The sequence below is a fragment of the Odocoileus virginianus genome, unplaced genomic scaffold, assembly GCF_023699985.2.
Source record: "Odocoileus virginianus isolate 20LAN1187 ecotype Illinois unplaced genomic scaffold, Ovbor_1.2 Unplaced_Contig_29, whole genome shotgun sequence".
NCBI lineage: Eukaryota > Metazoa > Chordata > Mammalia > Artiodactyla > Cervidae > Odocoileus > Odocoileus virginianus.
In genome coordinates, this window is record NW_027224346.1 from 412,433 (window position 1) to 440,211 (window position 27,779).

The 27,779-nt window shown below is 41.4% G+C and overlaps 1 protein-coding gene across 1 annotated transcript; it reads right to left on the reverse strand.

Annotated features, from left to right (window-relative positions):
- Window positions 1-2,000: 2,000 nt before the first annotated feature.
- Window positions 2,001-27,779, reverse strand: GPNMB (glycoprotein nmb). Its single transcript, XM_020876479.2, has 11 exons — window positions 27,520-27,779; window positions 21,911-22,063; window positions 19,919-20,062; window positions 18,213-18,377; window positions 15,677-15,835; window positions 15,037-15,348; window positions 10,799-10,897; window positions 9,908-10,010; window positions 7,314-7,528; window positions 3,527-3,620; window positions 2,001-3,088 (listed from the first exon to the last, which is right to left on the reverse strand). The coding sequence occupies exons 1-11, from the start codon at window positions 27,587-27,589 to the stop codon at window positions 2,935-2,937; spliced, it is 1,668 nt and encodes a 555-aa protein (XP_020732138.2). The 5' UTR covers window positions 27,590-27,779; the 3' UTR covers window positions 2,001-2,934.

The window sequence follows — 27,779 nt, forward strand, 5'->3', positions numbered from 1 at the left end:
TTTCCTGTTCATGGCTCTGTCGCCTTCAGACCAGAGTCTGGGACATAGTGGCACTCAATAAATGATGGTTGAAGGATCAAAATCAGTCTATAAGGGGTGATTCCTGGGAAGCAGTCTCTGAATTTTTAGGTTATCTATTCCAGCAGCTTTTGGACCACTCAGAAAAAACTTGAAATGATTTCCCACCTCCCAGAGGCCCCATCAGAAGGTGGGCACCTTCATCCCTAGGACAGCTATCTTCTCATTTAAGCCTGTCACATAGATTTGGAGTTCTCACACATTCCGGATATAATGAATGCATTTAAAGTATTGCCTTCTAAACGTTAAACAATTGAAAATTCAACAAGGACAACCAATATTTATGAATGAGTCGGAAGTGTTTAAAATGCAGACATTTATAAAGAGTCTGAGGAGTGAGAAATTCCCAGAACAATTTATTACCTACACATTTCAATTTTGTTCGGAAGTTCTAATTCTCAGCAGACATTAATCAAGCCACCCCACTCTCTTTTAGGTTACTTTCCCCATTTCACAGATAGCAATTCGGCGGAAGTTAGATGACTTGTTGGCAAGGTCACACAGAGAATATAAATCTAAATAATACACGGTTTCAGTTCTCTCTCCTGCCATTTGTCAGATTGAAACCGAGGGAGGTTTCCTGAGGATTTCAACCGGCTTCCCTGGTGAAGAACTGCATATTTGCTGCTATCTGCTGCCCTCTGTTGATAGGAGAAGGCAAGAGTGGATCTCAAGACCACTGTTTTCTCCAAGTTAGGTCTGGGAGCCGCTGTACCATCACACGGGAACTGTTAAGAAACAGAAGTTATGGGGCCTGGACCCACAATTTTGGGGGTTTGGCTCAGTAGCCTATGTTTAATAAACCTACAAGTGATTCTGCTGCAACTTGATATTACTTTTCTGTTTCAGGTATGAATGTCCCGGCCTCCTAGTTATCATAAAAATGGCAAAGCCCCTTCACACTGCTTCCCACATGTAGTATCCATACTATTATGCCATATACGCAAGTGCTTTTCATGTCCATTCATTCTTTCAGAGCGGCCTGCAGGACCCTGTGAAGTGAAGTTCCCTGGTGGCTCAGATGATAATCCTCCTGCAAAGTGGGAGACCTGGGTTCAATCCCTGGGTTGGGAAGATCCCCTGGAGAAGGGCATGGCAACCCACTCCAGTATTCTTGCCTGGAGAATTCCTACGGACAGAGGAGCCTAGCAGGCTACAGTCCATGAGGTCACAAAGAGTCCAAAACGACTGAGCAACTAAGCATAGGAAGCACAGCACACCAGCTCCTTAAGAAAGTCTTACCTATTCTTAAGAAAATTAATAACAATTCTGTGATATCATTTGGTATCCAGAGTGTACTCAAATTTCCCTCAGTTGCCCCAAAGAATGTCTTTCATGGCTTTTTTTTTTTTTTAATATTAGGATGCAATCTAGGTTACTAAACTGCTTTTGGTTACGGTGTCTCTATATTCTTTTAATCTAGAATATAGGTCCACAAACTATGGCCCATAGGCCAAATCTGGCCCGCCACCTGCTCTTGTCAATATGCTCAGGCTGGAACAAAGCCATGCCCTTTCATTTATGTATATGACGGCATTTCTGCTACAGTATTGGAGTCGAGTAGTTGCCACAGACACCATATGGCCCATGAAGCCTAAAATAGTTACTACTTGGCCCTTTACAGAAAATGATTGCTAATCTGTGACCTAGAACTATCCTCTCCCCTTTATTTTTATTATAATACTGACTATTCAAACAAAGACTCCAGAACAACTGTTTGTATAAACTCTTCTTTGAGATTGGTGTAATCATATATATATATAAAATTAGTCAAAATTTCATATATTGTATTAATACACTTAAAAATATAAAATACTCAGAAATTATCAGCATTCCATGGGGCAAAGTTAAACAACTTTTTATGTGTTAAAAGTGTATAGGAAATTGAAAGGCACACAAAAATTAGAAAAACATTTCCAAGATCTGGTCTCTTCTCATATTTTATTTTTCAGGAAGGAGAAAAAGAATGTCAAGACTGACACACGGTGGTTTCAGTTACAAATGAAAGTAAAATCCTTACTGATTAAGTTTCTGTGTCATTTGAATAGAGAAATGGGTAGGAAAACCAGAAAGACTTCCTTCTTTGGGAAATCATAATATATCATTTCAACTATGAGTGCCAGAGTCTACAGAAATTCAGTTATGTCCACAAGATTGTCAACACAAGTACAGGGCTATGTACCTGGCAACATGCCTGGTATACAGAAAGTGCTACATAAATGTCCATGGGAAAAATGAATGAATGAGTACTGATCCTTTACACATTTGGACTGGGCAGGCAGTCATGATAATATTCACACATTTATTAGCCTAGTATTTTTTTTAGTATAGCAAGCACGCACAGCTTACTAAAAGCTGACCTGTTAGTGTTCTGTTGGGAGCTCATGCATGTTCATTGACACAGGATTCAGGGAGCTTGGATCATGACCTTCAGAATAGGAATTCACTGGTTTTATGTATACGATTATATGGAAAGCTAGAACATGTCCAGCCTCTCTTTCCAATTAACTTAGGTCAGACTCTAATGAATAGTACCTTCTCCTGCTACTCTGAATACAGCGTATCTATCCTACTGATTACCTAAGACATTGTAAGTGAAACATAAATCATCATGAAAGGAAGCTCTATTAATTGGTTTTATCAGTTATATAACATGGAAAAGAATTAAACTACATGCAACCTCAGCCATGTCCCTAAAATGTCATTTAACCTATAAAAAATTTAAAAAATTGAACCTCCCGCACCCACAATCTATATTTTACATTAATCTTTTTAAAAAGTTATCATCATCCACTCTAGCAAGCTGACATAAACGGTACTGAGGATGAGCTGTTGGTCAGAAGTAAGGCTGAAGATTTAAAGAATTCCTGGTTGGTTCTTGAGCAGTGGATCTTTTTCCTGGTTTCCGGGGAAGAACAGGGTCTTTGCATGATTGAGGAAAACATTCAGGCCTTTGCCTCTGATCTCGATCCCAGGGCTGTTTTCTATTGGTTTGTATTCCTTGTGTTTTCTGAAAGCAATGTGTTGGACAGATTAAAAAGAGATCTCCAGCTGGAAAAGGTTGCTTTTTCTATAAGTCACAAGTCAAGTGCAGAATCGTTCATTCCATTTAACTTATGGCTTTTAAGACAGTGTTGTCTTATGAAAATACATTTTCTCTTCTTCATGCAAGAAATGTGCCTGCTTACTATAACTTGAGATTATATGTTAAGCATTAAACTGACAATTTGGTAAAGTTATTGACATTTGGTAACATTTTTAGGGATTAAAAAAAACCACAGCAAAATTAATAGGCTGGTTTGCTATTCATCATTCAGTAGAAGATTTTCTTCCCACACACAAAATGTTTCAAAGCAGAAAAGGGAAAACAGCCCACTTGTGCAGAAATATGCCATTTATTTTTGACAATATACTCTAGTGATTTAAAGTGTTAGAACCAGCAACTTACTTGTACATCAAAAAGGCAATCACAGTGACGAGTATGGCCAAGCAGCCAAGGGAGACCAGGATACCATTTGCCATTCTTGAAAGGGAAGCTGGGTCTTAAAACAGAAGCAAGGTCATATTAGTGACAGCTTCCACCTAGAGGACATGCTGCTTGTAATGTAATTAAATCAACAAAGAAGGGAGCAAACAGAAGATATATGGCCCCTCTGAGCTTTCAGTAATCTTTCCCATTACATAATACATAGTCTTCAGGGCAGCTTACCTTCCATTTAGAGAATGAGTTAGCATGTCTGGAACACTGTGTTAAGGGCTTAAAAGATGTCATGTCCTGAAGACACCTGCTCTGGTCTGAGTTAACCCAGCCACGCCCATGCAGCAAAGGGCTTCACAAACTTTCTGCCCACTTCTCTGGCCTCATCTTCCACTGCCTACCTTCCAGCTGGGATAAAGATCCATCCTCCCCATGCTCTTTCAAATTTCCATGCCCTCTGCTGGGAATGCCCATCCCTCAGCTCATTGCCAGCATCTAACCCTTTGCAACGCCTTCCAGACATGCATGAGGGCACTGGGTCATGCCTTCCTTTGTCAAGTCTGTCCTTGTCACCCTTCCTCTGCCTCCACCACACTCTATCACAATTCCTTCTTTGGATTATGTCTTCTTTGTTCTCCCAGAAACCAGCAAATCAACTAGCCTTGTCTCCGCCACCAAAGTGTAAGCAAAGTTGGTCTCTTTTCCCTCTGTCTTCTCCGCCACCATCACAGGTCCAGCCACCAGCCCTCTCCCTTGTGAGGACATCTTCACCATCTGCTCACTTGCAGTGTTACCTTCCAATAATCCTGGCTTCACTCAGCAGTCTGAATGATCATCTAAAAGTACTAACAGGATCACGCTTCAACCCTGCCAGCGGTTCCCCTTACACACAGAATAAATGCAAACCCTATCAGAGGCATATAAAGATTTAGGCGAGCTGCTCATTCTTGAAATGCAGGTCTCAGTTCGGAGGGGGCCCTTTGCCAAGCGGGTACCACCAGGTTGGCACACTTTCCTGACCTCCCGATCGAGGGTCCACGTCTGTCTCCTCTCTTCCCTGCTTGTCACCCTGCATGCTCTGTTTCACTGTCTTCACAACATCATCTTGTTGGTTTATTCCCTGTTTCTGCTTACTAAAGCGGGGATCTTCCTTACCTTGTTCTCACTCTATCTACAACTGTCTCTGTGGTGCCTGGAGCTGTGCTGGGCATGCAGTGGATACCCACTGAATATTTGTTGAAAACATCCCAGGTGCTTCATGAACATTTAGTGAATCAATGATTAAAAGTCATTTCAGCTAAAAGTCTATGCGCTTGCCTTCGAACACTGGTCAACTTTGGAAATTCTGACTCTGAAACCCAAGTCATCAGTTCACAATTTCCACTGAATTAAAAGCTCTCTTTCCTTCCTTTTTTGGATTTTAAAAGTGGCTCAGGGAGGGACTTTCTTGGTGGTCCAATGGTTAAGAATCCACCTGCCCATGCAGGGGACATGGGTTTGATCTTTGGTCGGGGAAGATCCCACATGCCACAGAACAACCAAGCCCATGCCCCGCAACTACTGAACCCACACTTACTGCAGTGAGAAGCCCAAGCGCCACAGCAAAGACTATCCACTTGCCTCAACTAGAGAAAGCTCATGCACGTGGTAACTAAGACCCAGCGCAACCATAAATAAATAAATAGAATGGCTCAGGGACTTCCCTGCTGGTCCAGTGGCTAAGACTCGTGCTCCCAATGCAGGGGGCCCAGTTGTGATCCCTGGTCAGGGAACTAGATCCCACATGCCACAACTAAAGATCCTGCCATGCCACAACTAAGACCCAGCACAGCCAAATAAATAAATTAAAAAAAAAAACACACACAGTTCAGGTCTCACCTAAAGTTATTACTAACTACAATAGGTATTAAAGGAAAGCAAATATCCAAGCATCTAATCCAGGTAAGACAATGGTGATTTGCTAGAACTGAGGAAGCTTCATGGACTAGGTTAGGACTCTAAAGGCAGTTTTAAAAGCAGCTGCGGCAACACAAGAAGAATGACCCCAGTAGCTCCCAAAAGTGACAGCATAGAAGGTCCACATTCAGTAGGATACAGAGGCTCTGGCTACCTCTTTTTCCCCATGCTCCCATCCTGCACCCCAAGCCCATGTATCCTGCCTTCAAGGAAGCAGGGTATATTTGCATCCTTTTTTTTTTTTTTTTTTAATGTACACCTTGGCTCTCACCAAAAATAAAAGCTCAAGCAAATAATTATATGCATTATTACTTATGCTAATCTTTCAATGAGGTTAAAGCTGCCTTTTATACAGTTAATGAGTAAATATATATTTAAGTACATTTCACTTTATAAGATAGACTCCAAGACCAAAAGAATTATTTGTAAGTTAGTCATTAGATTATATCTGACAATACTCAAATTAAGGAGCAAAGTGGGAACTTCTTTAGTGGTCCAGTGGCTAAGACTCCATGCTCCCAATGCAGGGAGCCTGGGTTTGATCCCTGGTCAGAGAACTAGATCCCACATGCCACAGGTGAAGAACCACATGCCGCAGCTAAAAATCCCACATACTGCCACAAAGATTAAAGATCCTGTGTGCCACAACTAAGACTCAGCACAGCCAAATAAATAAATAAATAATTTAAGAGCAAAATACATTCTGTCTTGTACGCACAATTTTACCTGTCCCTTCCGTTCCACCATGTAGCACTTCTTTTAAGAAGTGAAGAAATATTTTACAACATAGCCAGTTATATGTGAAATTCAGTTAGGGTCACCAGGTAGAGTCCCTAGGGGTTAGGGAAAATAAACAGCCACCAGTGAACGGGAATTCCTTCATCCACTTTGTCAACATGTTACCCCTCTGAGGTTAAGGGGACAAGGAGTAGTCTGTCTGCTGAACATTTAAGGACTGGGTAATCTGGTTTGTTGCCGTCTCAGCGTAATGCTTGGCAGACTTTGAGAAAGAAAAGAAGGGTCCATGGTAACTTAGAAGGGAGCCAAGAGTCCACCTGGCTTCTTATTTCTCTTCTTGGCGTCATGTCTTTGTCCAGGTGGATTCTGAGGACATGAGAGCAGTCTCCCCTTTGTTATAGTTTAATTGGAGAACATTGTTATTTTTTGATGTTGGGCTTTACAGTTTCCCTTTGAAATACAAACCTATCCAAGCATTCAGTGGCCACATCCCATCATTACTTATCCGTGATCACAGCTGGCTTTTTTCATCAAAAGGCTTTTCTTGGACTTCCCTTGTGGTCCTGGTGGTTGAGAATCCTCCTGCTAATTTAGGGGACACAGGTTTGATCCCTGTCCTGGGAAGATTCCACATGACGCAGAGCAACTAAGCCCATGCACCACAACTACCGAAGCCCAGGTGAGTGCCTAGAGCCTGCACTCCACAAGAAATGAAGTCACTGCGATGAGTAGCCTTCACATCGAAACTAGAGAGTAGCCCCCGCTCACCACAACTAGAGAAAAGCCTGTACAGCAACAAAAACCCAGCACAGCCATAAATAAATAAATGTAGAGGTTTTCCTTTGGCCATTATTTCATAAGTTCTCTCTCTCTCATCCCTTCCCTAAGTAGATCTGCTATTGTATTGTAATATCATTTCTCAAATCCCCATTAATGACAGCTCAATGAATTTTACACTGGAATACAGCTAAACATTGAGAGTGAAGTGTTGAATAGCTTTAGTATCTGACACATGCTTTATCTGCAACACGAAATGTTCATACAACCATAAAACAAAGCTTACCTCTGCTGGAGATAGAGACGAGGGTGCTCGTGAGGGCCAGACTCGCATCATCACCCAGAGTGAGATTCATACAGTATGTCCCAGACCCACTGAAGGCTCTCCTCACCGTCAGCAAGCACGCGTCGCCCAGCTCCACGGCCACAGGGTCGCAGACTGGGTTCTGGGTGATCTGGCAGCTGGGGTCAGAGATGACGGTGCAGACCTCTGTGGGGATGCTGGGGGGTATGAATGACATCCAGAGGGAGAGAGAGGGGAGTACGACCTCAGTTCAAGAGGAAAACATCATTACACTCCTGTGAAACTGAATCCCACCTTAGTCTTACTCAAACTATATCATGTGAAGTTGTCACATACAATTTACTCTTAAACAAGCCTGGGTGTGTGTGAGCCGCTGTTTCCTCTATATGGTCAGGAAGGTGAGGCCCTAGGACTGCAGGAGGAGGAAACTATTTCCCCCAAGCCAAGGGGCTGCTGGGAACTTGCCTCTTCTCTTTGGCTCCCTAGACACTCAAAGACGCAGGTGGCTTAGGCGCTAGGCTAAGGTAGGACTAAACGCCAGCCGGCCTTGTGTGGGCCCGTGCAGATATCTGACTACAGTAGCAGCCACGGCCGGAGCTGTTCCTGCAGCGCCTGCTGTGTGCGGGGCCCCGAGTCTCAGATAAGCGACACGGCCTTGTCTATTCCTCTCAGCGGCCTGACGAGGCAAGTCGTAGTAGCCTAACGCAGCAGGTGAGGAACCACCTCTGGGAGGAGAGCTCACTGGCCTCGGTCACAGAAGCAGTTAGAGGTGGAGCTGGGATTTGCATGAAAGATATTTGACAGCTGTCCCTGTAACCATTCGCCTCACATGCATTACTGTCTTCGCCTCTGTTTCACGTCTGAGTAGACTTCCTGAATGGAAGAGAGGCCAGGCTCTGAAGCGAGGCTGATAAAGGCTCAGGGAATCAGATGAGTTCATGCTGTCTTCACCCCCGGCCTCTGGTAGCACCTTTGCCTCTCCAGTCAGGATGTTCTCTCCTTCTGTCCTCCCATTCTCTCCCCAACTCAGAGAGCTTTGGAGCTATTCCTTTCTTATTTTGCACTGCACCACTCAGCTTGCCAGACCTTAGTTCACTGACCAGGGATGAGCCCATGCCTCCTGCAGTGGAAGTGGGGTCCTAACTACTAGACCACCAGAGAATTCCCTGGAGCTCTCCCTTTGGATCAAGTATGGCCTCATTTTTATACCGGCTCATTTTCTAACCTATACATCACATACATACATACATATAGTCACTAAGTCATATCCGACTCTTGCGGCCTGCCAGGCTCCTCTGTCCACTGGGGATTCTCCAGGCAAGAATACTGGAGTGGGTTGCCATTTCCTTCTCCAGGGGATCTTCCTGACCCAGGGATCAAACCCAGGTCTCCTGCATTGCAGGCAGATTCTTAACCTCTTTACCGACTGAGCTACAAAGAAAACCCATATATATCATATACACAACATTTTAATTCCTGATTCATTTATTATATTTAAATTACTTAAATATTTAATGGGTTAATTGATATAGTATTTATATATTAATTACTTTCTATTTAGTCTGTTATCTATATATGTGCATGCTCAGTCGCAACCGACTCTTTGGGAGCCCATGGACTATAGCCTGCCAGGCTTCTCTGTCCAAGGGATTTCCCAGGCAAGAATACTGGAGTGGGTTGCCATTTCCTCTTCCAGGGGATCTTCCCAACCCAGGGATCAAATCCACGTCTCCTGCACTGCAGGTGGATTCTTTACCACTGAGCCACCAGGGAAGCCCCTCTTGATTATAGTTGTAACCAAACCACAGGAAGTCAAATTATGTAATACATTAGAAAGAGTTTTATAAGTTTAAAGAGAGACAGGTTAATCAAGCGTTGCTATTCATTAGCACAAGGACACAGCCCTTCCACACTGGCTCCCCAGACTCCAGAGGAGCCTCAGGGGGACTTCAGAGATTCTGCGCCTGCGAACCTTGCTCTGCCGGGTACCCACCACCTGGAGAGGTACTATAATCACTGTGTATCTGGTGGCCCAATCTGTAAAATGAGAAGACTCGTATGATTATGTGAGGATTTGACATGAAAACAGAAGTAAAATGTTAAGGACACAGTAAGTGTCCAATCAGTAATTATTCAACAGTTAAAGGTGATGAGCATCGCTCAACTCTAGCAAAGCAAGTACACACTTGAGAGCACTTGTGAGGGCCCGTCCTCGTCTGGCTTAGTGAGGAACTAGAATCCAAATCTGGGGCTTCCCAGATGGCACTGGGAGGTGCCAAAGTGGTAAAGAGTCCAACTGCCAATGCAGGAGATCTGAGACTTGGGTTTGATCCCTGGGTTGGCAAGATCTCCTGTAGGAGGAAATGACAACCCAATCCAGTATTCTTGCCTGGAGAATTCCCATGGACAGAGGAGCATAACAAGTTATAGTCCACGGGGTTGCAAAGAGTCAGAACTGAGTGAGCAACTGGGTACACAGATTCCAAATCAACCTAACAGGTGGGAGGTGTGCGAAGGCCACTGTTCCGCTGGGGTTCTCACTTGGCCCCTTCCTTCCCCAGAGACTGTGTGCTCACCTCCCTTGGCAGGTCACCACGAAATCCACCAGGGAATTGTCAGGCTGTGGCCCAGGCATCAGGACATCTGTCACCTGGATGATGTTAACCTCTAGAATGCCCTCTAATGAAACAATACCCCATAGAAAACCACATCAAAATACAATGAAAACCAAACTGCCTCTAAACAAATCAGAAGGCCAATCAAAATGAACACAGTCGTTCGCCATGCCAGACTTGGGAAGCTATCCCAGAGTCTGGATACATGTCCAGGTTGCATTTTCAAAGTCAAACTGAACTGTTCTTCAGTCCAAGTTTGACCGTCATTCCTGGAGCCTGTGTACGTGTCAGGAGGCAGATGACCCTGGAGGAAGGGAGGCCTCGTCCACTGTGTCTCCTGCCACGGGGCTCAGCCCTGGAGCATACAACGTGAGTTGTAGCCCCGCCCAACTCCTCTGCTGGGCACCAGTGAGCAGTGCCCTTCATGCACAGCCCTGCGTGGCTGTTCTTTTCAACCCCTTTCTCATACACAGGAGGTGTGACTTTGTGAAATCACCCAGGAGAGGAAAGCAGGGGCTGTGGGAACTTGCAGCTGGCCTTCCTTCAGGCCACATTCATTCAGATTTCTGAGCTGCACAGGGTGAGGAGGTCCAGGCCCTCCGCAGGTTCCTCGCTAAGCAGGCCTCACTGAGGGCTTGTTTCCACCGAGGACCTCGTTTCATCTCTTAGAGGGATGTCTAAGGAAGGCTGGAAAGGCAGGTGGAAATTTAGAAGCTAGTGGAGTCTTTTTTGTGCACGTGTGGTAGCACCTTGAGTGGGTGCCCTCGTTTCCCAGCCCCACCCCTCCCTGGAGTCAGGGAAGGGAGTGGGTTGCCCAAGGTGGATTCTAACATCTTTCCCCCATGGTCTTACCCACAATTGTGATGGTGGCTTTAAAGTAGCCATATCTGGTAATATGGCAACTTTCATCAGGAATCTCCCACAGCTCCAGGGTATTGTCACCAGTAGGTACTAGAGGGTTTAAATAGAAAGATTTTTAGATAAGTTGCTGAGAATGCAAAAGATGTCCATGATATAACTAAAGATCTAAACGTTTGTTTATTGCTCTTTAGAAAAACATCAAGAATTCTATACTACTAAATTGCTTCAGAAATTTGAACTAAATGCATAACAATTCATGAGACGTGAGAGCTACATTATAAAATTGTTAAATTATATAAGCAAACACAGTCCCATGTCTCATTCAAATATAAATAGCAAATGAAAGATGGAAGCCATTTTAAAATGCGTAACATAATAATCATGAAATAAAGCAGGCTACAATAGATAAAATTATACTGTAATTTTGGAAGAAGGTATTCTGGGCTCAAATTCTAGGCCCCTTGCTTTCAGCTCTTTGAGACCATGGGCAGATCATTTAACTTCTTGCCTCAATTTGCCCATCTGTAAAATAGGAACAATATTTACTGACCTACCAGGGTTGAACTATTAAACTTAAATAGATAAGACATATAAAACTTGCTTCTCACACCTGCCATATAGGAAGTAATTAATAAATATTCATTTCCTTGTCCCAATATGCTCTTATAATATATATATATTTATTTATTTAGATATAGGTGTGTTATAGCATATATGACATGTAATTTTAAATGTTAAGAAGCAAACAACATGGAAAAAGGCAATTCTTTCCCCATTTGGATGTCTCATGGATCCTAGGTTTGTATTCTCGAAGTCTTACAGTCACTGTGATGAGCAGAGGTGTGAGGAAGGAAAGCAGGGAATACAAGATACTTTTGAAAAATAGCCCTTTGAATGTGATTAGAGCAAAGAATTTAATGCTCTATTAGTTACAATTTAAAAGGCTCTAAATAAGGTGTTGGTGTTCCATTAGAAAGATAAAAAGACTGGAAAGAAAATATATTATTGAAAATACAACATTGTTGTCTCTTAAATTTCCAAAGACATGAAAATGGACCCAGTTTGGGGGGAATCAAAGCTTCATAAGAGGTGCAGCTCTAACACAGGAGTATGTAAGGATGGAGTCAACCGGGAGATTTCTCTAGGGCCTCAGAGCCTCTAGTGGGGAACGAGTGTGCCTGTGATGCTCCTATGCTGAGGGAACTTCGCAGAACAGCTCTCAGAGCAACTCTGGAAATGAGTGCTCTGTGGCAGACACTTTGGGAAACATTGTTTGGGTAAAACCCAGAAGGGTTCTGACACCATGTCAGATTCAGATGTAGGTGTGGTTTATCAGCAACGCAGGCTGTGGCAGAGTTGGCTATATTCCTTGAGTCTCAAGGTGGTCGTTTGGAAGTTGCAGGGTAATCATTCATTGTATTCTGAGATTTAACGGATGGGCTTCAAAGCAAAAGATATGTTTGTGAAGGGTATTAGGGGTGGCAGCCTCTTCCCTAGAAAACTTCTTTATAGTTTGGACCATAAAGAAGGCTGAGTGCCGAAGAAAGGATGCTTTTGAATTATGGTGCTGGGGAGACTCTTGAGAGTTCCCTGGACTGCAAGGAGATTTAATTTACACACACACACACACACATAGATAATATATGTATGATAATATATATATAACATGATATATATATATATATACATATATATATACACACATTATACTCACACACAGACACACACATACACACACACACACATACAAAGTCACTTCAGTCGTGTCGGACTCTTTGTGACCCCATGGACTGTAGCCCACCAGGCTCCTCTGTCCATGGATTCTCCAAGCAAGAATATTGGAGTGGGTTGCCATTACTGAATCTTTCTGACCCGGGGATCGAACCCACATTTCTTAAGTCTCTTACATTGGCAGGCAGCTTCTTTTTCACTGAGTCATCAGGGAAGCCATACATAAATACATATATCATATATATATTATAACACTGATTAGCATCAGTCTTGGAAAGGTTTATCTTTTTAGATTTGTGCACAAAATTCTGAAAAATGATCAGTGGCACTGTTAGCTAAGGGAAGAGAATTCTGGGGCTTAAAGCAAGTGCATACCTGTCTATCCTATGACGTAATTACCCCGAGTCACCACTTCAACTTTGCTTATGTCTCACTCCTGCGGCTGCATTTGGTTTCTATGTAATAGCTGTACTTATTTGGAAGCCACGTACCAAAGCAGAGACAACACAATTTCTGGTCAAATAGCAATCCAGTGTTCAACAGTCCCAGCCTGTTAATATGGTCTATGTAGTTAAAAATGCTCTCTCCCCAGAGGGCAAGCACTCTAACCCCTTTCTCAAGTCATGGGCTAACTCCTATCATCACCTTGGGTCCCATTACATATTTCTGTCCATCCAAGTCTCACAGTTGTTTTACGGCATTTTGGGATTGATTATGGTTGATCTAATACCTTTAGATGAAGTCAAGTAGCTTCCTTTCACTATAAAATGTAGTGAATTCATAAGGTTGCTACCTTCTATCTTATGGTTTAACCTATAGAAAATAACAACACATTTAAAATGCTCTTTCATTGACTTAAAATACCTTTTGCATATGTTATGATATAAATATGTTCTAAGAAAAATAATCTTGCTTTATAAAAATGTAATTCAAAATAGACTAACATTAAAACCTTTACCATTCAGGAATTTCTAGACAGACAAAGCAAGCATCTGTAATTTATTTTGAATTTTACACTTGATGTCCTTATTTGTAAGGAAGACCATCAATTCTTGTGGATAAATAAACTGACTCTTCTCCAGAAATACCGAAACAAAGCTATATGTTTAGAGTTGTTCAAGGCAGTTATATTTATAATAAGAATTAGAATGAATTGAAGTGTCCATCAATAAGAGAACAGTTAAATAAAGAAGTCATTGAATAAAGTGAATTACACTTACATGTACTTATAATGGACAGATGTCTGTGATGTTTGTTAAAATGAAAAGAGGCAAATTGTAAAGCAATATATATTGTGTGAGCCCATCTACCTAAAAATTAAAACCACAAATCCTATTTGTATTTATGGAATATGTTTGTAAATGGACAGAAAAGATCTGGAAACAAACACTACCAACTCTTCCAAGGTTTTACTCTTGGGAGGAGAGAATAAGCAGGAGCTTTCACTTTTATTTGAAATTTCTGAATTTGAATTTTTACTAATGAACATGCATTAATTTTATAATTAAAAGTATTTAAAAGAAAGCAAAATCAGCAACAACTTACAGTGTCTGGTATTAGATATGCTTGACTTAATAAGTTTTTTTTAACAACACACTTACTTATTAATAGCAGTTTATTGTTTATATCTAATAGATTTGGGTTAAAAAAAAAAGCCAACTGCAACAAGTCTGGACATCACCATGGAGTGTTCTGTCTGTCCTTGGTGATGGCACCCTCTTGTGTCCAGTGAGAGGATGTCAGTCTACTGCCATCCCTGGGATGCCTGGATGGAAGATGTATTCATGGCTGAGTGGGAAGGATGGTGACGGCATGGGGTAGGGTACAGAATTAGATGAAAGCTAATGCTTCTCAAAGTAAATGCTCAAGAACTTCTTGAATGTCCCCATATATTATTATGAGAAGTTGGGATTAATTAATTATGCCTTATCTCTAGAATGATTTTAGTGTCTGGAATCTTTCCAGTCTGCTAGCCAAGAAATGTTCTCAAGGTTTATTCTTTTTTGAGCCCTTTGTAAACTACTTATAAGGATGGCTGAGTTGTCATAGGACATGGAGTGGATGTGGGCAGGGTGGGGAGGAGAATGGAAGTGGGGGAGGGAATGTGGAAGGGGAGAAAGGACAATGGAATGGCCTGAATGTTTATAAGGGGATAATGTGTCTCCCATTAACTAGAAAAACTGGGAGGCAAACAGAAATGTGAAGGACTGGAAGGGGGAAAGCACCTGTATACATAACAAGAAAACAGTGAGAATTAGGAAGGTAAAAAAACTGTATATGAACCACCAAGTGACTTTAAACATATTCTCCTTCCTTCCATGTTCTAACAACTAAACGTCATGATAAGTAGCTAAAGGAAATCAACAGGTAGAAAACGGAATCACTGCAGAGTCTTTACATAATCTCTTTAACTAAGGATCTAATTATACAAACCACATGAGTTTTTTTCTAGCTGTTAAGGAGCCCTGCCAACAAAACTTAACCTGGAAAACACTTACCCAAAGAAGGGGTGGTTTTTGGAGGTCTGGGTGAAGGCAAAGGACAAGGTCCAGGCACTTCTGCTTGCACGGTGAGGTTAAGGCTGAAGGTTCCATTGAGCACATAGGTGTGATTCAAAGTGTGATTGTTGGAAACAAAGAGACCAGTATTATCCCCGAAGTTCCACGTGTAGTAAATGGCAGACTCATTGAGGAAGTGGCTGGGATCGTGAATCAGGACACTGAAGGTAATGGGGAGGTCCCTGAGGAAGGTTTCATCAGATGAATTTCGATTGTTCTTCTGGGACATAGTTACAAATACAGGAATCTGATCTAAAATGTACATTCAAAAAAAAAAAGAAAGAAGGGGGGCGTGATTGCTTGATTTTAAGTGGGTGACTTCAACAGTGCCTTTAGTTTGGAAATTAAAATGAGGGGTAATTCAGCATCGTTTCCCATTTTTTAATGCAAGTTTTCTAGAGTTTTCTCGGTTTACTTTAGAAAACATAGATGGAACATGTTATTAAATACATGAGATTGAAAAGGAGTCCAGATGAGGCGTAACCTAACCCAGAATATTTAGTTCTACTTTTTCAAACCCACTAACATCACCAGAACTCAGCACCTCGTCCTCAGTTAATTCAGAGCTCACATCACTCACCTGTTACTACGTACACATCTTTCACTTTTGCGATGGGAACATATGTCCGTCGGTGTCTTCTAAAGACAGTTACTTCCATGATTTGAGGGCCAAGACTCACATTGGCTGTGTTTATGGAAACTGTCACTGAACACTGTCCCAATTTCTGGAAATACTGACCTTTGAGAAGATAGAAATGTTTAGTTATTGGCTACATCATATGATCATGATAGAAAGTTGATGTTCCTTAAAGACTAACAACTACCATTTACAGATTGTTTTGAGAAAGGAAAAACAGGGTGGGGATGCTGTCTTGGTTCCTTCAGCAAGAAAGACAGTGCTTATTTTTATACAAAACCTTACAAAACCCACAAACAAATGTAATTGTATATAGTTGACTAAAATGAAAAGAGCTGTTTAAGTGGGATAATGCTGTTAGTCCTTAGTTGACAAATACTTTTTTTTTCCATTTATTTTTATTAGTTGGAGGCTAATTACTTTACAACATTGCAGTGGTTTTTGTCATACTTTGAAATGAATTAGCTGTGGATTTACATGTATTCCCCATCCCAGCCCCCCCTCCCACCGACAAATACTTTTTATAAGTAAGTGACCTGGCACTTGAAATACATGTGCTTCCCACAGAAAATACATTTAATGTAATAGTGAAGTATTTAAGGGAGTTAAAAAATATATCAAAAAATCTACCTTATTTTTGTAATAGTATTACTAGTTCAGCTATATTGCTGAGCAACTTTTCTTCTTTTAGGGAGCTAGATTCCTCCACCTTCTAATAATATTTGTATATGAAAATGCAGTGGTGAAAAAGAAACAGGTATGGTGGGTATGAAAAGGAATGAAGTAGTTTCGTTGACATTTCTAGGGCCCTTGAGTCTTTTTTCTTTCTCCAACTCTAACCTAAATCTAACCACCACTGACTAGCTAGTAACAGTAATTTTCTCTCCTTTAGGGCTCAAAGATTTTTCTAATCTTTTTGAGGCACCTGTCATAGATGCGTCATTGGAACAAAAGGTATTAGAAGATGGATACTTGTAAGATGGGGATGCTTAAAGATCATGTTTATCACATGATCAAAGATGTCAGGAAAGAGGGTGCTTCCCCAGGCAGTCCAAGCGTTAAGATTCTGTGCTTCCACTGCAGGGCGCATGGGTTTGATCCCTGGTCAGAGAACTAAGATCCCACATGCCTCGAGGTATGGCCAACAACAAAAAAAAGGTGTCAGTAAAGGTTCAGGATCCCCCTTTACCTTGAAACACAGAGGCAGTTCTGTTAGAGATTATAGGGGGAAGACATGTCTCTTGGAATTAGTGATAGGTGAGGAAATGCTAGTTATGGCACCCAGAGGCAGACCACAGTGGCAGCGCTTAGCTGAGAGAAAATGTCAGTTAACTCTGAGACTTCAGCAGAAAAAGGAAATTCAAAACAATCTTGTTAGGAAAACAGCAATTTCTGGACTAAAAGCTGATGTTAAATAAAGACATCTTAACTAGCTAAGTTAATGGCTATTAACTAGGCTAAACAGAATCTGAAGTGTTAGTGAGTTTATGTGACTCCATGTACATGACAAATGTCATTTCAGGTCAAAGAAATGACATTTGGGGAGTTAGCTGACAGGGCCACAGTTTCAGGGCCACAAGGCCCTGAAAAAAATTTGCTTTAAATCAATGAGCATAGTATTTGTTATATATTTTGTACTTTGTTCAACTGGAGTATATTATTAATATGTTGCTTTGATTTGTAAATAATTGAAGAAAGAAAAGCTCTCTGAAATTCATTGAGACTGACAAAACATTCCAAAATTTGGAGTTTGTGTGATGGCTAGCAGATATGAACTGCTCAGATCCAGATGGAACCTAAGATTTTTAACTAAGAATTCAGCAGCTTTGCTAATAACAACCTAAATTTAGTCCTCCTAAAAAAAGAATCACTAATAATTAAGCAAAATGGATTCCATAAGATCATGCAAGTTGCATAAGAATTTTAGTCAATGCTCATAATTTTGACCAAAATGTGTATATGTTATGATCTTAATTAAGAAATACTAGAAAAAAGAAAGAAATACTAGTAGAGAAAGCACCATCATGTTAACAATGATAATCTCTGGTATGAATTACGATGACTGATTTTTCATTTGTGCTTTTCTGCCTTTTCCAAATTTTCTACTAAAAGTCTAATTCTTTAAAATTATTTTAAAAATATAATAAATTAAAGAATAAATCAACAAATGACCATCCATATGCCATTCAAATATCATTTTTCATATTACTGCTTTAGACAGAAACAAATTAAGTAGTTCTTTTTTAAAAAAAAAAGAAAGCCAAACCTGTCTTTTTCTCCTTTTAACTATTTGATGTCCTAGAGATATGGCAAGGCTAGCCAAGATTTTATTTTTATCCCTCACTGAAGGAAAGTTAAAAGAGTAATTGTTAAACTCCTGGTGTTTAAATTCTCAATAATAGAATGAGAAAAGAAAAACAAAATTAAAAATTTTAAGGAAAGGTAAAGAAGAAACTAGGGGGGATTGTAATAGCCCAACCAAGTGTGTGGAACACGTAGACAAAATTCTTTTTCCAGGGGTGAGGGAAAGGCTTCCCATCAGGGAACACATTGTGATGGCCTTCACTGGTGTCGTTTCCCCAGTCACTGTCCTCTGTCCACGCTGTCCAGTTGTAAACATAAAGGTCAGGAGATGGACCAGTATCTAAACAGAGAAAGGCGCACACCATGATTGTCATCTGGACTCAGAACGCTCAATGTTCACCATTGAATTAAATAAATTTTCATATTTTTTCATAACCAGTTGAGATACGGTTAGACAACTAACACCCTAATATTCAGAATTCATCTAATGATACCTTTATGACTTGGGTCTTTTTCTGCCTAAATATTATATTTCAGTGAGTTCTATATAAAGCAATTTTTCAGAAAAGTTCAGAGATTTCATTTAATATGTTTATCTTCATATTGGGGCTCCAAATCACAAGCATATTCAAAGCAAACTGAGGGAAGCTGTATCTTTTTATTTTGATTCACTCTGTCTATCTGGAGCTTTTCCCCCCAACTCATCTGACATCATGACTTTCTTCTCCTAAAGACTTCAGCACACTTCTAAGAATAAAGACATTCTCCTTCATAATCACACCATTACCACCCCTACCACAGTCCAATCAAGGGCCACATCCTACACATGGCTTTCATTTCTTCAAACGATTTGGAAAAAAGATATATAAATAGAAACACAGATAGATGGAAGCAAACAGAAAAAAACATTAAACTTGCTGAATTTTGATGTACTTGCTCCCTACTTTTCTGAATGTATGACATTTTCCACTTTAAACAAGTCATGATCAATATAGTTTCATCTGAAACAATCTTCTCATCCTCTTTTTTTAATGTTCACTGACATTTATGGAGAGCCTTTTATTTATCCATCTACTACGGCCACTATTTTTTTTTTTTAATTATTCTTAAATTGTCCCCCACACGGCCAGTAGGGGCCCCTCAAGCTGCCTCTGTGTCCCTGTGACATATCCCCGTTACTTCCTTGTCTACTGGCACGAGGTGTCCCTGGCTCACCTGATAGTGTCCTGTCCTGCACCTGGAATCAGTCATCTCTTTCAAGAGCTCTGATTTCTCCTAACGGTGAGAGGTACTTTATAAAACTTCCCATGTAAAAGTTTTTTTACATGGACTCTTTCATGAAAAAGAGAACTGCATTGTCACTTGAAACATTCCTAAGAATCAACTTGTTTAGTGAGATAAAAGCAAAAACAAACAAAACAAAACAAAAAAAACTACAGGCTACTAAATATAATACTTTTAAATGATCAAACTCTTTCTATACAGAATTTGTTGTTTTCCTCATCGGAAGATGAATTGAAAAGAAATAAACCATTGGCAGTTTAATAGAAATTCTAAGTAATAAAATCAGATCATCACTGCCCTTACTAGTCTTGTTTCTGACTGAAGAATTTCAGTACTTATTTGAGTTTTTAAGGCTGTTGAGTTCTAACAAGATAATTCCCCTTGATGTGTCCGTAATCATTCACGCTCTTTAACTTGGACAAAGAGCTTCTCTGTTTTAACTAAGAGCAAAGCAAAACCAAAATATATGCATTTTATCATTTGTGCTAGCCACATTTTTTTTCTGTGAGCAGAAACTGATCTGATCAACAAAGAGCTGTCAAATTATTCTTTGAGAAGCCAGAATTCCACTCCTGTGATTTGAATAACATTCCTTACCATTTCTGCAGTTCTTCTCATAGACTATGTTGCCGCTGGCATCTTCCTTTTGGCATCTGGGGAATACCAGGTTCACTGCGAATGTTATGGTTGAGCCCACCAATGCTGGGGAATCACTGGTCAGAACTGCCTGCACACGGCCTCCTAGAACATAGAAACAAGGAGCTCAGTGATCAAACATCTCTTTTCCTTTTCACTGATAAATAAAAAAAGGAAAGCTAAATCTACAAATAACGACCAGAGGATCCTTCTGCCTCTTTACAATAAATTATTTGCAGGACTCCCAACTTTTGCTGTCAGAGCACAACACTCCAGAAGATGAACTTAGAAAGTCAGACCAACTGAAGAACTCTCTGACCACAGAGAGAACAATTACTTAAATAATTAAAAATCTGTTTAATTTGATTGAGGAAATATGTATTAAAGGTTTGCAATTTTTTAATTTCAAAGTGAATGACTGAAGGAGTCATTCATTTTTGATGTGAATGGAAAGATAATAACTTTCTGACAAATCACACATTTGAGATGGTCAAAGTGCTCTGGAATCTCAGAATTTTTGAAGATGACCATTCCCACATTAAACCTGCTTGCTTTCCAAAATCTTCCAAGAGGTACCAAATGTAAATTTCTAAGGAGGTTAAATTCTGTGTGTGGAGGAGAGTGAGGAGTTTAGAAAGTGATACTGCGACAATAAAGGGAACAGTGCCAAACCCAGGTGCCTCCCACTTGATAACTAGTGTACTGTCATTCATGGAAGCAACAGGAGTCCTGTTGCTTTCATGAACAGAGGGTCCACAATCTACAACACGAACTGGAAGAACAAATTACAGTTGTTTGGCAAATGGGACCTAATCAAACTTACAAGCTTTTACACAGCAAAGGAAACCATAAATAAAATGAAAAAACAGTCAACAGAATGGGAGAAAAAGTTTGCAAATGATTTGACCAACAAAGGATTAATATCCAAAAATATAAACAGTTCATATAACTCAATAACAAAAACCAAACAACCCAATCGGAAAATGGACAGAAAATCTAAGTAGACATTTCTCCAAAGAAGACATACAGATGGCCAATAGGCACATGAAAAGATGTTTAGAGAAATGCAAATCAAAACTACAATGAGGTACCACCTTACACCAGTCAGAATGGCCATCTTCAAAAAGCCTACAAATAATAAATGTTAGAGAGGGTGTGGAGAAAAACCCTCTTGCACAGTTAGTAGGAATGTAAACTGGTGCAGCCACTGTGGAAAACAGTATGGAAGTTCCTCAAAAAACTAAAAATAGAATTATCACCTGACCCAGTAATCCCACTCCTGGGCAAATAGCAGAGAAAAAATTACAATTCAAAAAGATACGTGTATCTCTATGTTCATAGCAGCACTATTCACAATAGCCAAACATGAAAACAACCTAAATGTCCATCAACAGATGAATGGATAAAGAAGAGGTGGTACATATATACAATGAAATACTACTCAGTCATAAAAAAATGGAATAATGCCATTTGCAGCAATATGGATGGAACTAGAGATTATCATACTAAGCGAAGTAAGTCAGACAGAGAAAGACAAATATCCTATGATATCACTTATATGTGAAATGTAAAACATGACACAAATGAACCTATCTATGGGAAACAGACTCACAGACAAGGGGTGGTTGTCAAGGCGGAGGAGAAGTGGGGGAGTTTGAGGTCAGCAGAAGCAAACTAGTACACATAGAATGGATACAAAACAAGGTCCCACTGTAGGCACGGGGAACTATAGTCAATATTTTGAGATTAACCATAATGGAAAAGAATATTTTAAAAAAAGAATGTGTATAAATATATATATACATATGTATCTGAATCGCCACTGTACAGCAGAAATTAACACATTGTAAACCAATTATACTTCTGTTTTAAAACTGAATCACTATTATACACTTGAAACTAAAAAAAAGAGAAGAAGAAGAAATTACAGTTGTTTTGAGTCTTTTGATTTACCTTTCCAAGAGCTTTTCCACCTTGAGTCTCCCCTTTTCCACACTGGATAGAGTTTTTCATTCCAGTCATTTTCATCTGAAGACCACCCATTTAATTGGTTGTGCTCCCACATATGACCAGAAGGTCTTTCGTTGCTCAGCACATCATGAAAACCTATAAAAATATTTGAAAAAAAAATTACTTTGTCTACTTACCTCTCATTTAGCAGGTATTCAGAGAAGCCATACTGAAATAATGCCACTAGCCTCTGTCTTCTCTTCCTCCTTGCTGGTAGGAGGACGGAGCAGCACGTAATTCCCTTTTTATAATAGAGGCAGATGAACACTGAAAGAACATTGATCTGGGAGCCATAGAACCTGCTACAGTGAAACAGGCTGTGGGATTTCAGGCCACGTTTCTTCTCCAGGCCTTCAAATCAAACAAAAAAACCAAATGTCCTGTGATACCATGAGACAGTATGTTTCTAAAAAAGAACAAAGTGAGGAACAAAGGAAATCTATGTTTATTAATAAATGTTCATAACTGGAAATTCAGTTGAATTTTGAGTCATAGAATGATAGAATGTTCGACAATGAAAGAGCTAAGATTAGTTAATTCAAATTCCTTCATTTATAGATGAAGAAATTCAGTCCTAGAGAAGTGACATGATTCATTCAGAGACATCTTTAATCAAGTGGAAATGAAGATTTGCAACTTTTGATTCCCAGGATCAGTTTTTTCCACTCTTCCAAGGCCTTCCTGTTTCTCAGATTCTGAGTGAATGTCAGTGTTTCCAGAAACATAATCCAAACACAGATTTCTTCTGACTTTAAATGTCAAAAGTCAAGGAGAGATACATACTTAAAAGGAGAGTGACAAGGAATGAACATATAGGTCCACAGAACAGACTGCAGAACTCAAAGATAGATTCACATAGATATGCCCTGTTGACTTTTGCAAAAATAATCCAATGGAGGAAAGACAGCTTTTCAACACACTGTGCTGTAAAAAAGCCAACAGCCTAGGAGGAATCTTCAGGTTCTAAGTAAGAAAGAATTTTTAGCCTTAATACCAAAATCTTAATCTATAACAGAGAAATTGATAAACTGGACCTCATTAAAATTAAAAAATTTTGCTCTGCAACATTCTGTGAAGAGGATAATAAGGCAAATTACAGATAGGGAGAAAATACTTGCAAGTCACATTTGCAACAAAGAAACACTATCTGGAACATATAAAGGATCTTCACAATTTGCAATGTTAAAAAAAGCAAATAATTGGACTTCTTTGATGGTCAAGTGGTTAAGACTCCATGTTTCCACTGCAGGGGGTGTGGGTTCGATCCCTGGTTGGGAGGAACCAAAAGCATACATGCCACATAACATGGCAAAAAAAAACTTAAAAACTTCAAATAATAGGGTAAAAGATCTGAACAGACATTTCACAGATGAGAATGCACAGATGGCAAGTAAACACATGAAAAGATGTTCAATATCATTCACCAGTGAGTAAATGCACATTAAAACCACAATGAGACGTCACTGTATACCTATCAGAAAGACTAAAATTAAAAATGACATCAGATGTAGAGAAACTGAATCACTCATACACTGCTGGTAGAAATGGTATAGCCATTCTGGAAAACAGCTTGGCAGTTTCCTTGTAAAGCTAAACATGCAATTACTATGCAACCAAGCAGTTGTACTCTTGGGCATCTGTCCCAGAAAAAATGGAAACTTATGTTCACATAAAAACCTGTACATTAATGTTCATAGCAGCTTTATTCATAATAGCCCAAGTTGGAACAACTAGAAAATCCTTCAGTGGGGCAAACGGATAAACTGTGGTACATGACATAGTGTGGTATACTACTCAGAGATAAGGGAATAACTATTGATATACGCAACAACTTCAGTAATTTATGCTGAGTAAAAAGAGCCAGTTCTCCCACATTACATATTATAAGTTTCCATTTCTCTAACATTCTTGAAGTGACCAAATTATAAAATTGGAGAATGGATTAGTGGTTGCCAGGGGCTGGCAGGTGGGGTTGAGTGAGAAAGGGAAGTGGGTTTGTATCTGTGGTGATGGGACTGTTTGGTGTTTGGACTGTGTCAATGTCAGTATCCTGGCTGTGACATTGTACTATGGCTGTGCAAGATGTTACCCTTGGGAGAAACCAGGTAAAGGGTACATACACAGGGGTCTCTTTGCATTATTCTTAAAAGTGCATGTGAATCTACAATAACCTCAAATTTAAAAAACTGAATTAAAAAATAGAACAAAAGCAACAACAAAAGCCCAACGGTAAAATTTTAAAAGATAGTGGGGAGGGGAAAGATGTGGGGTACACACCCAGCACCATGCGGCTGTTCCCTCTCCCCTTCGTAGGCCCCGCTCTGGCCACCAGCAGAGACACGGCAGCTGGGCTGCTTGGGAGCTATTAATACTTTGTCAATACCTTCGCCTTCCTCCTTTACCAGGGCTATGATTGGAAAACGGAAAGGAATACCTTAGTGTCTGATATATCATGAAATTCTACCCATCCTTGCTTTTTGTGGCCAGGGTACCTCGTCTTAAGGCCAAGGTGAAACAGGGCAGCAGGTTTTGCTGCAATGCTAATAGGCTGGGCCTCGGGTCAAACTGCCACCCAGCCTCAGGCTAACCTGCCTACTGCGCGGAGCAGGGGTGCTGGTGGAGCGCACACTAGGATTAGGTGCAGGGGCCTCCCATGACCTGTCAACTCTCTGTCCCTCCATTCCCCAATTGCGGGCTCCGGGGGAGTCTGTCCCGAGTGGACATGGAGGTAAGACAATTCCTCCTCAAGCACTTTAGCCTTCTCTGGGAACTGATCAGTTATTAAATGCTTATTGATCACTACCATGTCCCAAGGCAACAGAGAAGCCAAGAGATAAATAAGGACAACAGATCCACGCACTTAAGGAATTACAGTAGGGAGAAAAAGACACAAATCTTCACACACATAAATTAAAAAAAGATGATTTCAAGTAGCTGATCTCACAAGAATCCCATTACTCGGTTTCGCAAAGAAAGAAAGGAAAGCTCAAAAGAGCTAAGTCACTTTTCGTGGTCCAGACCCAGGGCTGGCAGGAAGGACGGCGGTCTGGTCTGCACGAAAGCCTTCTTCCCCTTGCCCGCTGTGCGACCTGGAGCGAGCGCCTTTCTGTCTCTGGCCCACCCGCTCCTCCGGGACAGGGGCCTGCACAGCCTCTCTGGGATGCTGCGAGACTCCAGTGCGGCTCAGCGGCCGGACAAGGGCCAAACTCCGGCCCGCGCCGACACAGCACTTGCGTCCGGGCTCCCTGGTTGCCGTCGCAGGCGCTTTCCCAGCCGCTCACTACAGACCTTCCGCTTGGTGGTTAGGGGGCGGGAGGGTGAGTCGGGGTTGGGAGGTCGGCCAGCTTCCGGTCTCAGCGCTGGCTGCAGAACCCTGGCCCCCTGACGCTCTCCCCCTCTCGCTCCATTCCCAGGTCGCTCTCCAAGCCCCCCCACCACTGCGGGCTCCTGGCGCCCCGCCCCCCAGCTCCCCCATCAGTCCCACCGCCACCTGGGGAATTGGCCGGCGTGCTCGGAAGCCAGCAGTGGCCCCTCTCTTCCTCCTCCACCCAGCAGCCTCCGGGATTGCACTTCATTGCTGGGCTTTTCTCTCTTGCAGGGAGAAGTGAGAGGAATGTGTGTACTTGTGTCCAGAACCCTCCCTTGAGAGATCTGGGCCCAGCAGGTGAAAAGCCAGACCTGGGCTCCTGTTTCCTCACCCGTTGAATAGTGGCAGGACCATCTGGACTACCTGACTGATGTAAGTGGAGCAGCTGGCATAGCACTATACATGGTATAGTACACATTTATGGAAGAAAGCGAAAAAGAACTAAAGCCTCTTGATGAAAGTGAAAGAGAAGAGTGAAAAAGTTGGCTTAAAACTCAGCATTCAGAAAACTAAGATCATGGCATCCGGTCCCATCACTTCATGGCAAATAGATGGGGAAACAATGGAAACAGTGGCAGACTTTATTTTTGGGGCTCCAAAATCACTGCAGATGGTGAATGCAGCCATGAAATTAAAAGACGCTTGCTCCTTGGAAGAAAAGTTATGACCAACCTAGACAGCATATTAAAAAGCAGAGACATTACTTTGCCAAAAAAAGTCCATCTAGTCAAAGTTATGGTTTTTCCTGTAGTCATGTATGAATGTGAAAGTTGGACTATAAAGAAAGCTGAGCACTGAAGAACTGATGCTCCACCTGGTGTTGGAGAAGACTCTTGAGAGTCCCTTGGACTGCAAGGAGATCCAACCAGTCCATCCTAAAGGAAATCAGTCCTGAATATACATTGGAAGGACTGATGCTGAAGCTGAAACTCCAATACTTTGGCCACCTGATGTGAAGAACTGACTCATTGGAAAAGACCCTGATGCTGGGAAAGATTGAAGGCAGGAGGAGAAGGGGACGACAGAAGATGAGATGGTTGGATGGCATCACCAACTCAATGGACATGAGTTTGAGCAAGCTCCGGGAGTTGGTGATGGACAGGGAAGCCTGGCATGCTACAGTCCATAGGGTCACAAAGAGTTGGACATGACTGAGTGACTAAACTGAACTGAACTGAACACATGTTGGGCCCCTTCTCAGTACGTACCTCCCCCCTCCTCTGCCCCCACCATTGCCCCCTGGCAAAATCAGAACTTTCACCCTGCGAAGGTCGTTACTCTACTAGAGTGAAGCAGAGTGGACCTTCTGGGTGATATCTCACTCACTCCCTTCTCCCACTCCACGCTACCTCTGCTTGGAGGACAGGAGCTGCTGGGGCCACACATCCCCTGGACTGGACAAGTGGGCCGCCTTTGAGCTTAGTGGCTCACAACTCCGGCTTCCATTCCAGTCACAAACTCCTCTTTTTAAATCAGCTCCTCATTGGTCTGGGCATTACCTTATTAAGAAGTCCCCAGCCTCTAACTAGAAAAGAGACCCAGGGCTTCAGCTCTTTTCTCAGTAACCTCACTACAGTGGCAGCAAACTCCTGCAGGTCTGTGAAAAATCAGCAGGATTTTCATTTTCTTTCTTTTTTTTTTTTTTTTTGCTGAGCAGCTTGTGGGATCTTAGTTCCCTGACCAGAGACTGAACCCAGGCCCTTGGTAGTGAAAGCATGGAGTCCTAACCACTGGCCTGCCAGGGAATTCCCTCAGCAGAACTGGGAACAGCTTCTGGGTGTTACTATTAGAAAGCCTGTTTCCAGAATTGGGCTTCAGTTCCTCTGTGGCCTTATCCCGGCGGATGGAAACCAGACAAACTTTAGTGGGTAGTGTTGTTGTGATCTCAAGCCAGAGACTGTGCCCTTCGCACCCGAACCCTCCCAATGTCTCTAAGAGAGTAGGTGGCAATTTTGATAGAATAAAGCTCCACAACAGAGGGGCCATGCGTCTTTCACTTCCTAAGAGCCTGGAGCAAAGAATGGAACAGAATGCATTTTGCCATGCTCTCAACATCCCCAACCATTTCCAGAGGAAACAAGTGAGCACAAATGCTTCCTAAAGGCCAGCTGCAGACTCAGACAAACCCATCACTTCAGCCAATAGCCAGAGAATGGGTTAAAGGTAGAAACTGAGAGTTACTCACGTTTGGCAGCATCCAGTGGCAATCTTGCAGCCAGAAGCAGAAATCCCAGAAAACAGTAGAGACACTCCATGCTGAATTCTCACAGATCCAGGCAATCAAGGTTTAACTTGTAACTCCTCTGGCTTCATCCACTAAGAACAACAGTGTTCTTCTGGTTTTTGCTGTGCTCCGCTCTTCATTTTAATTAAATACTGAGCCTCAGGGTGGATCATGTGATGGTATTAAGCAGCATTGCTTGATCTGGTCTCTGGAGTTCAACC

What these genes read in the sequence shown, in the direction of transcription:
- GPNMB (XM_020876479.2), bottom strand. Translation starts at nt 27,589, where the DNA reads ATGGAGTGTCTCTACTGTTTTCTGGGATTTCTGCTTCTGGCTGCAAGA. An exon ending in AGCCACCATCACAATTGTGG is followed by an intron (nt 10,011 to 10,798) that starts GTAAGACCATGG and finishes TTGTTTCATTAG; the next exon opens with AGGGCATTCTAGAGGTTAAC. An exon ending in CGTCTCTATCTCCAGCAGAG is followed by an intron (nt 3,621 to 7,313) that starts GTAAGCTTTGTT and finishes TTCTGTTTTAAG; the next exon opens with ACCCAGCTTCCCTTTCAAGA.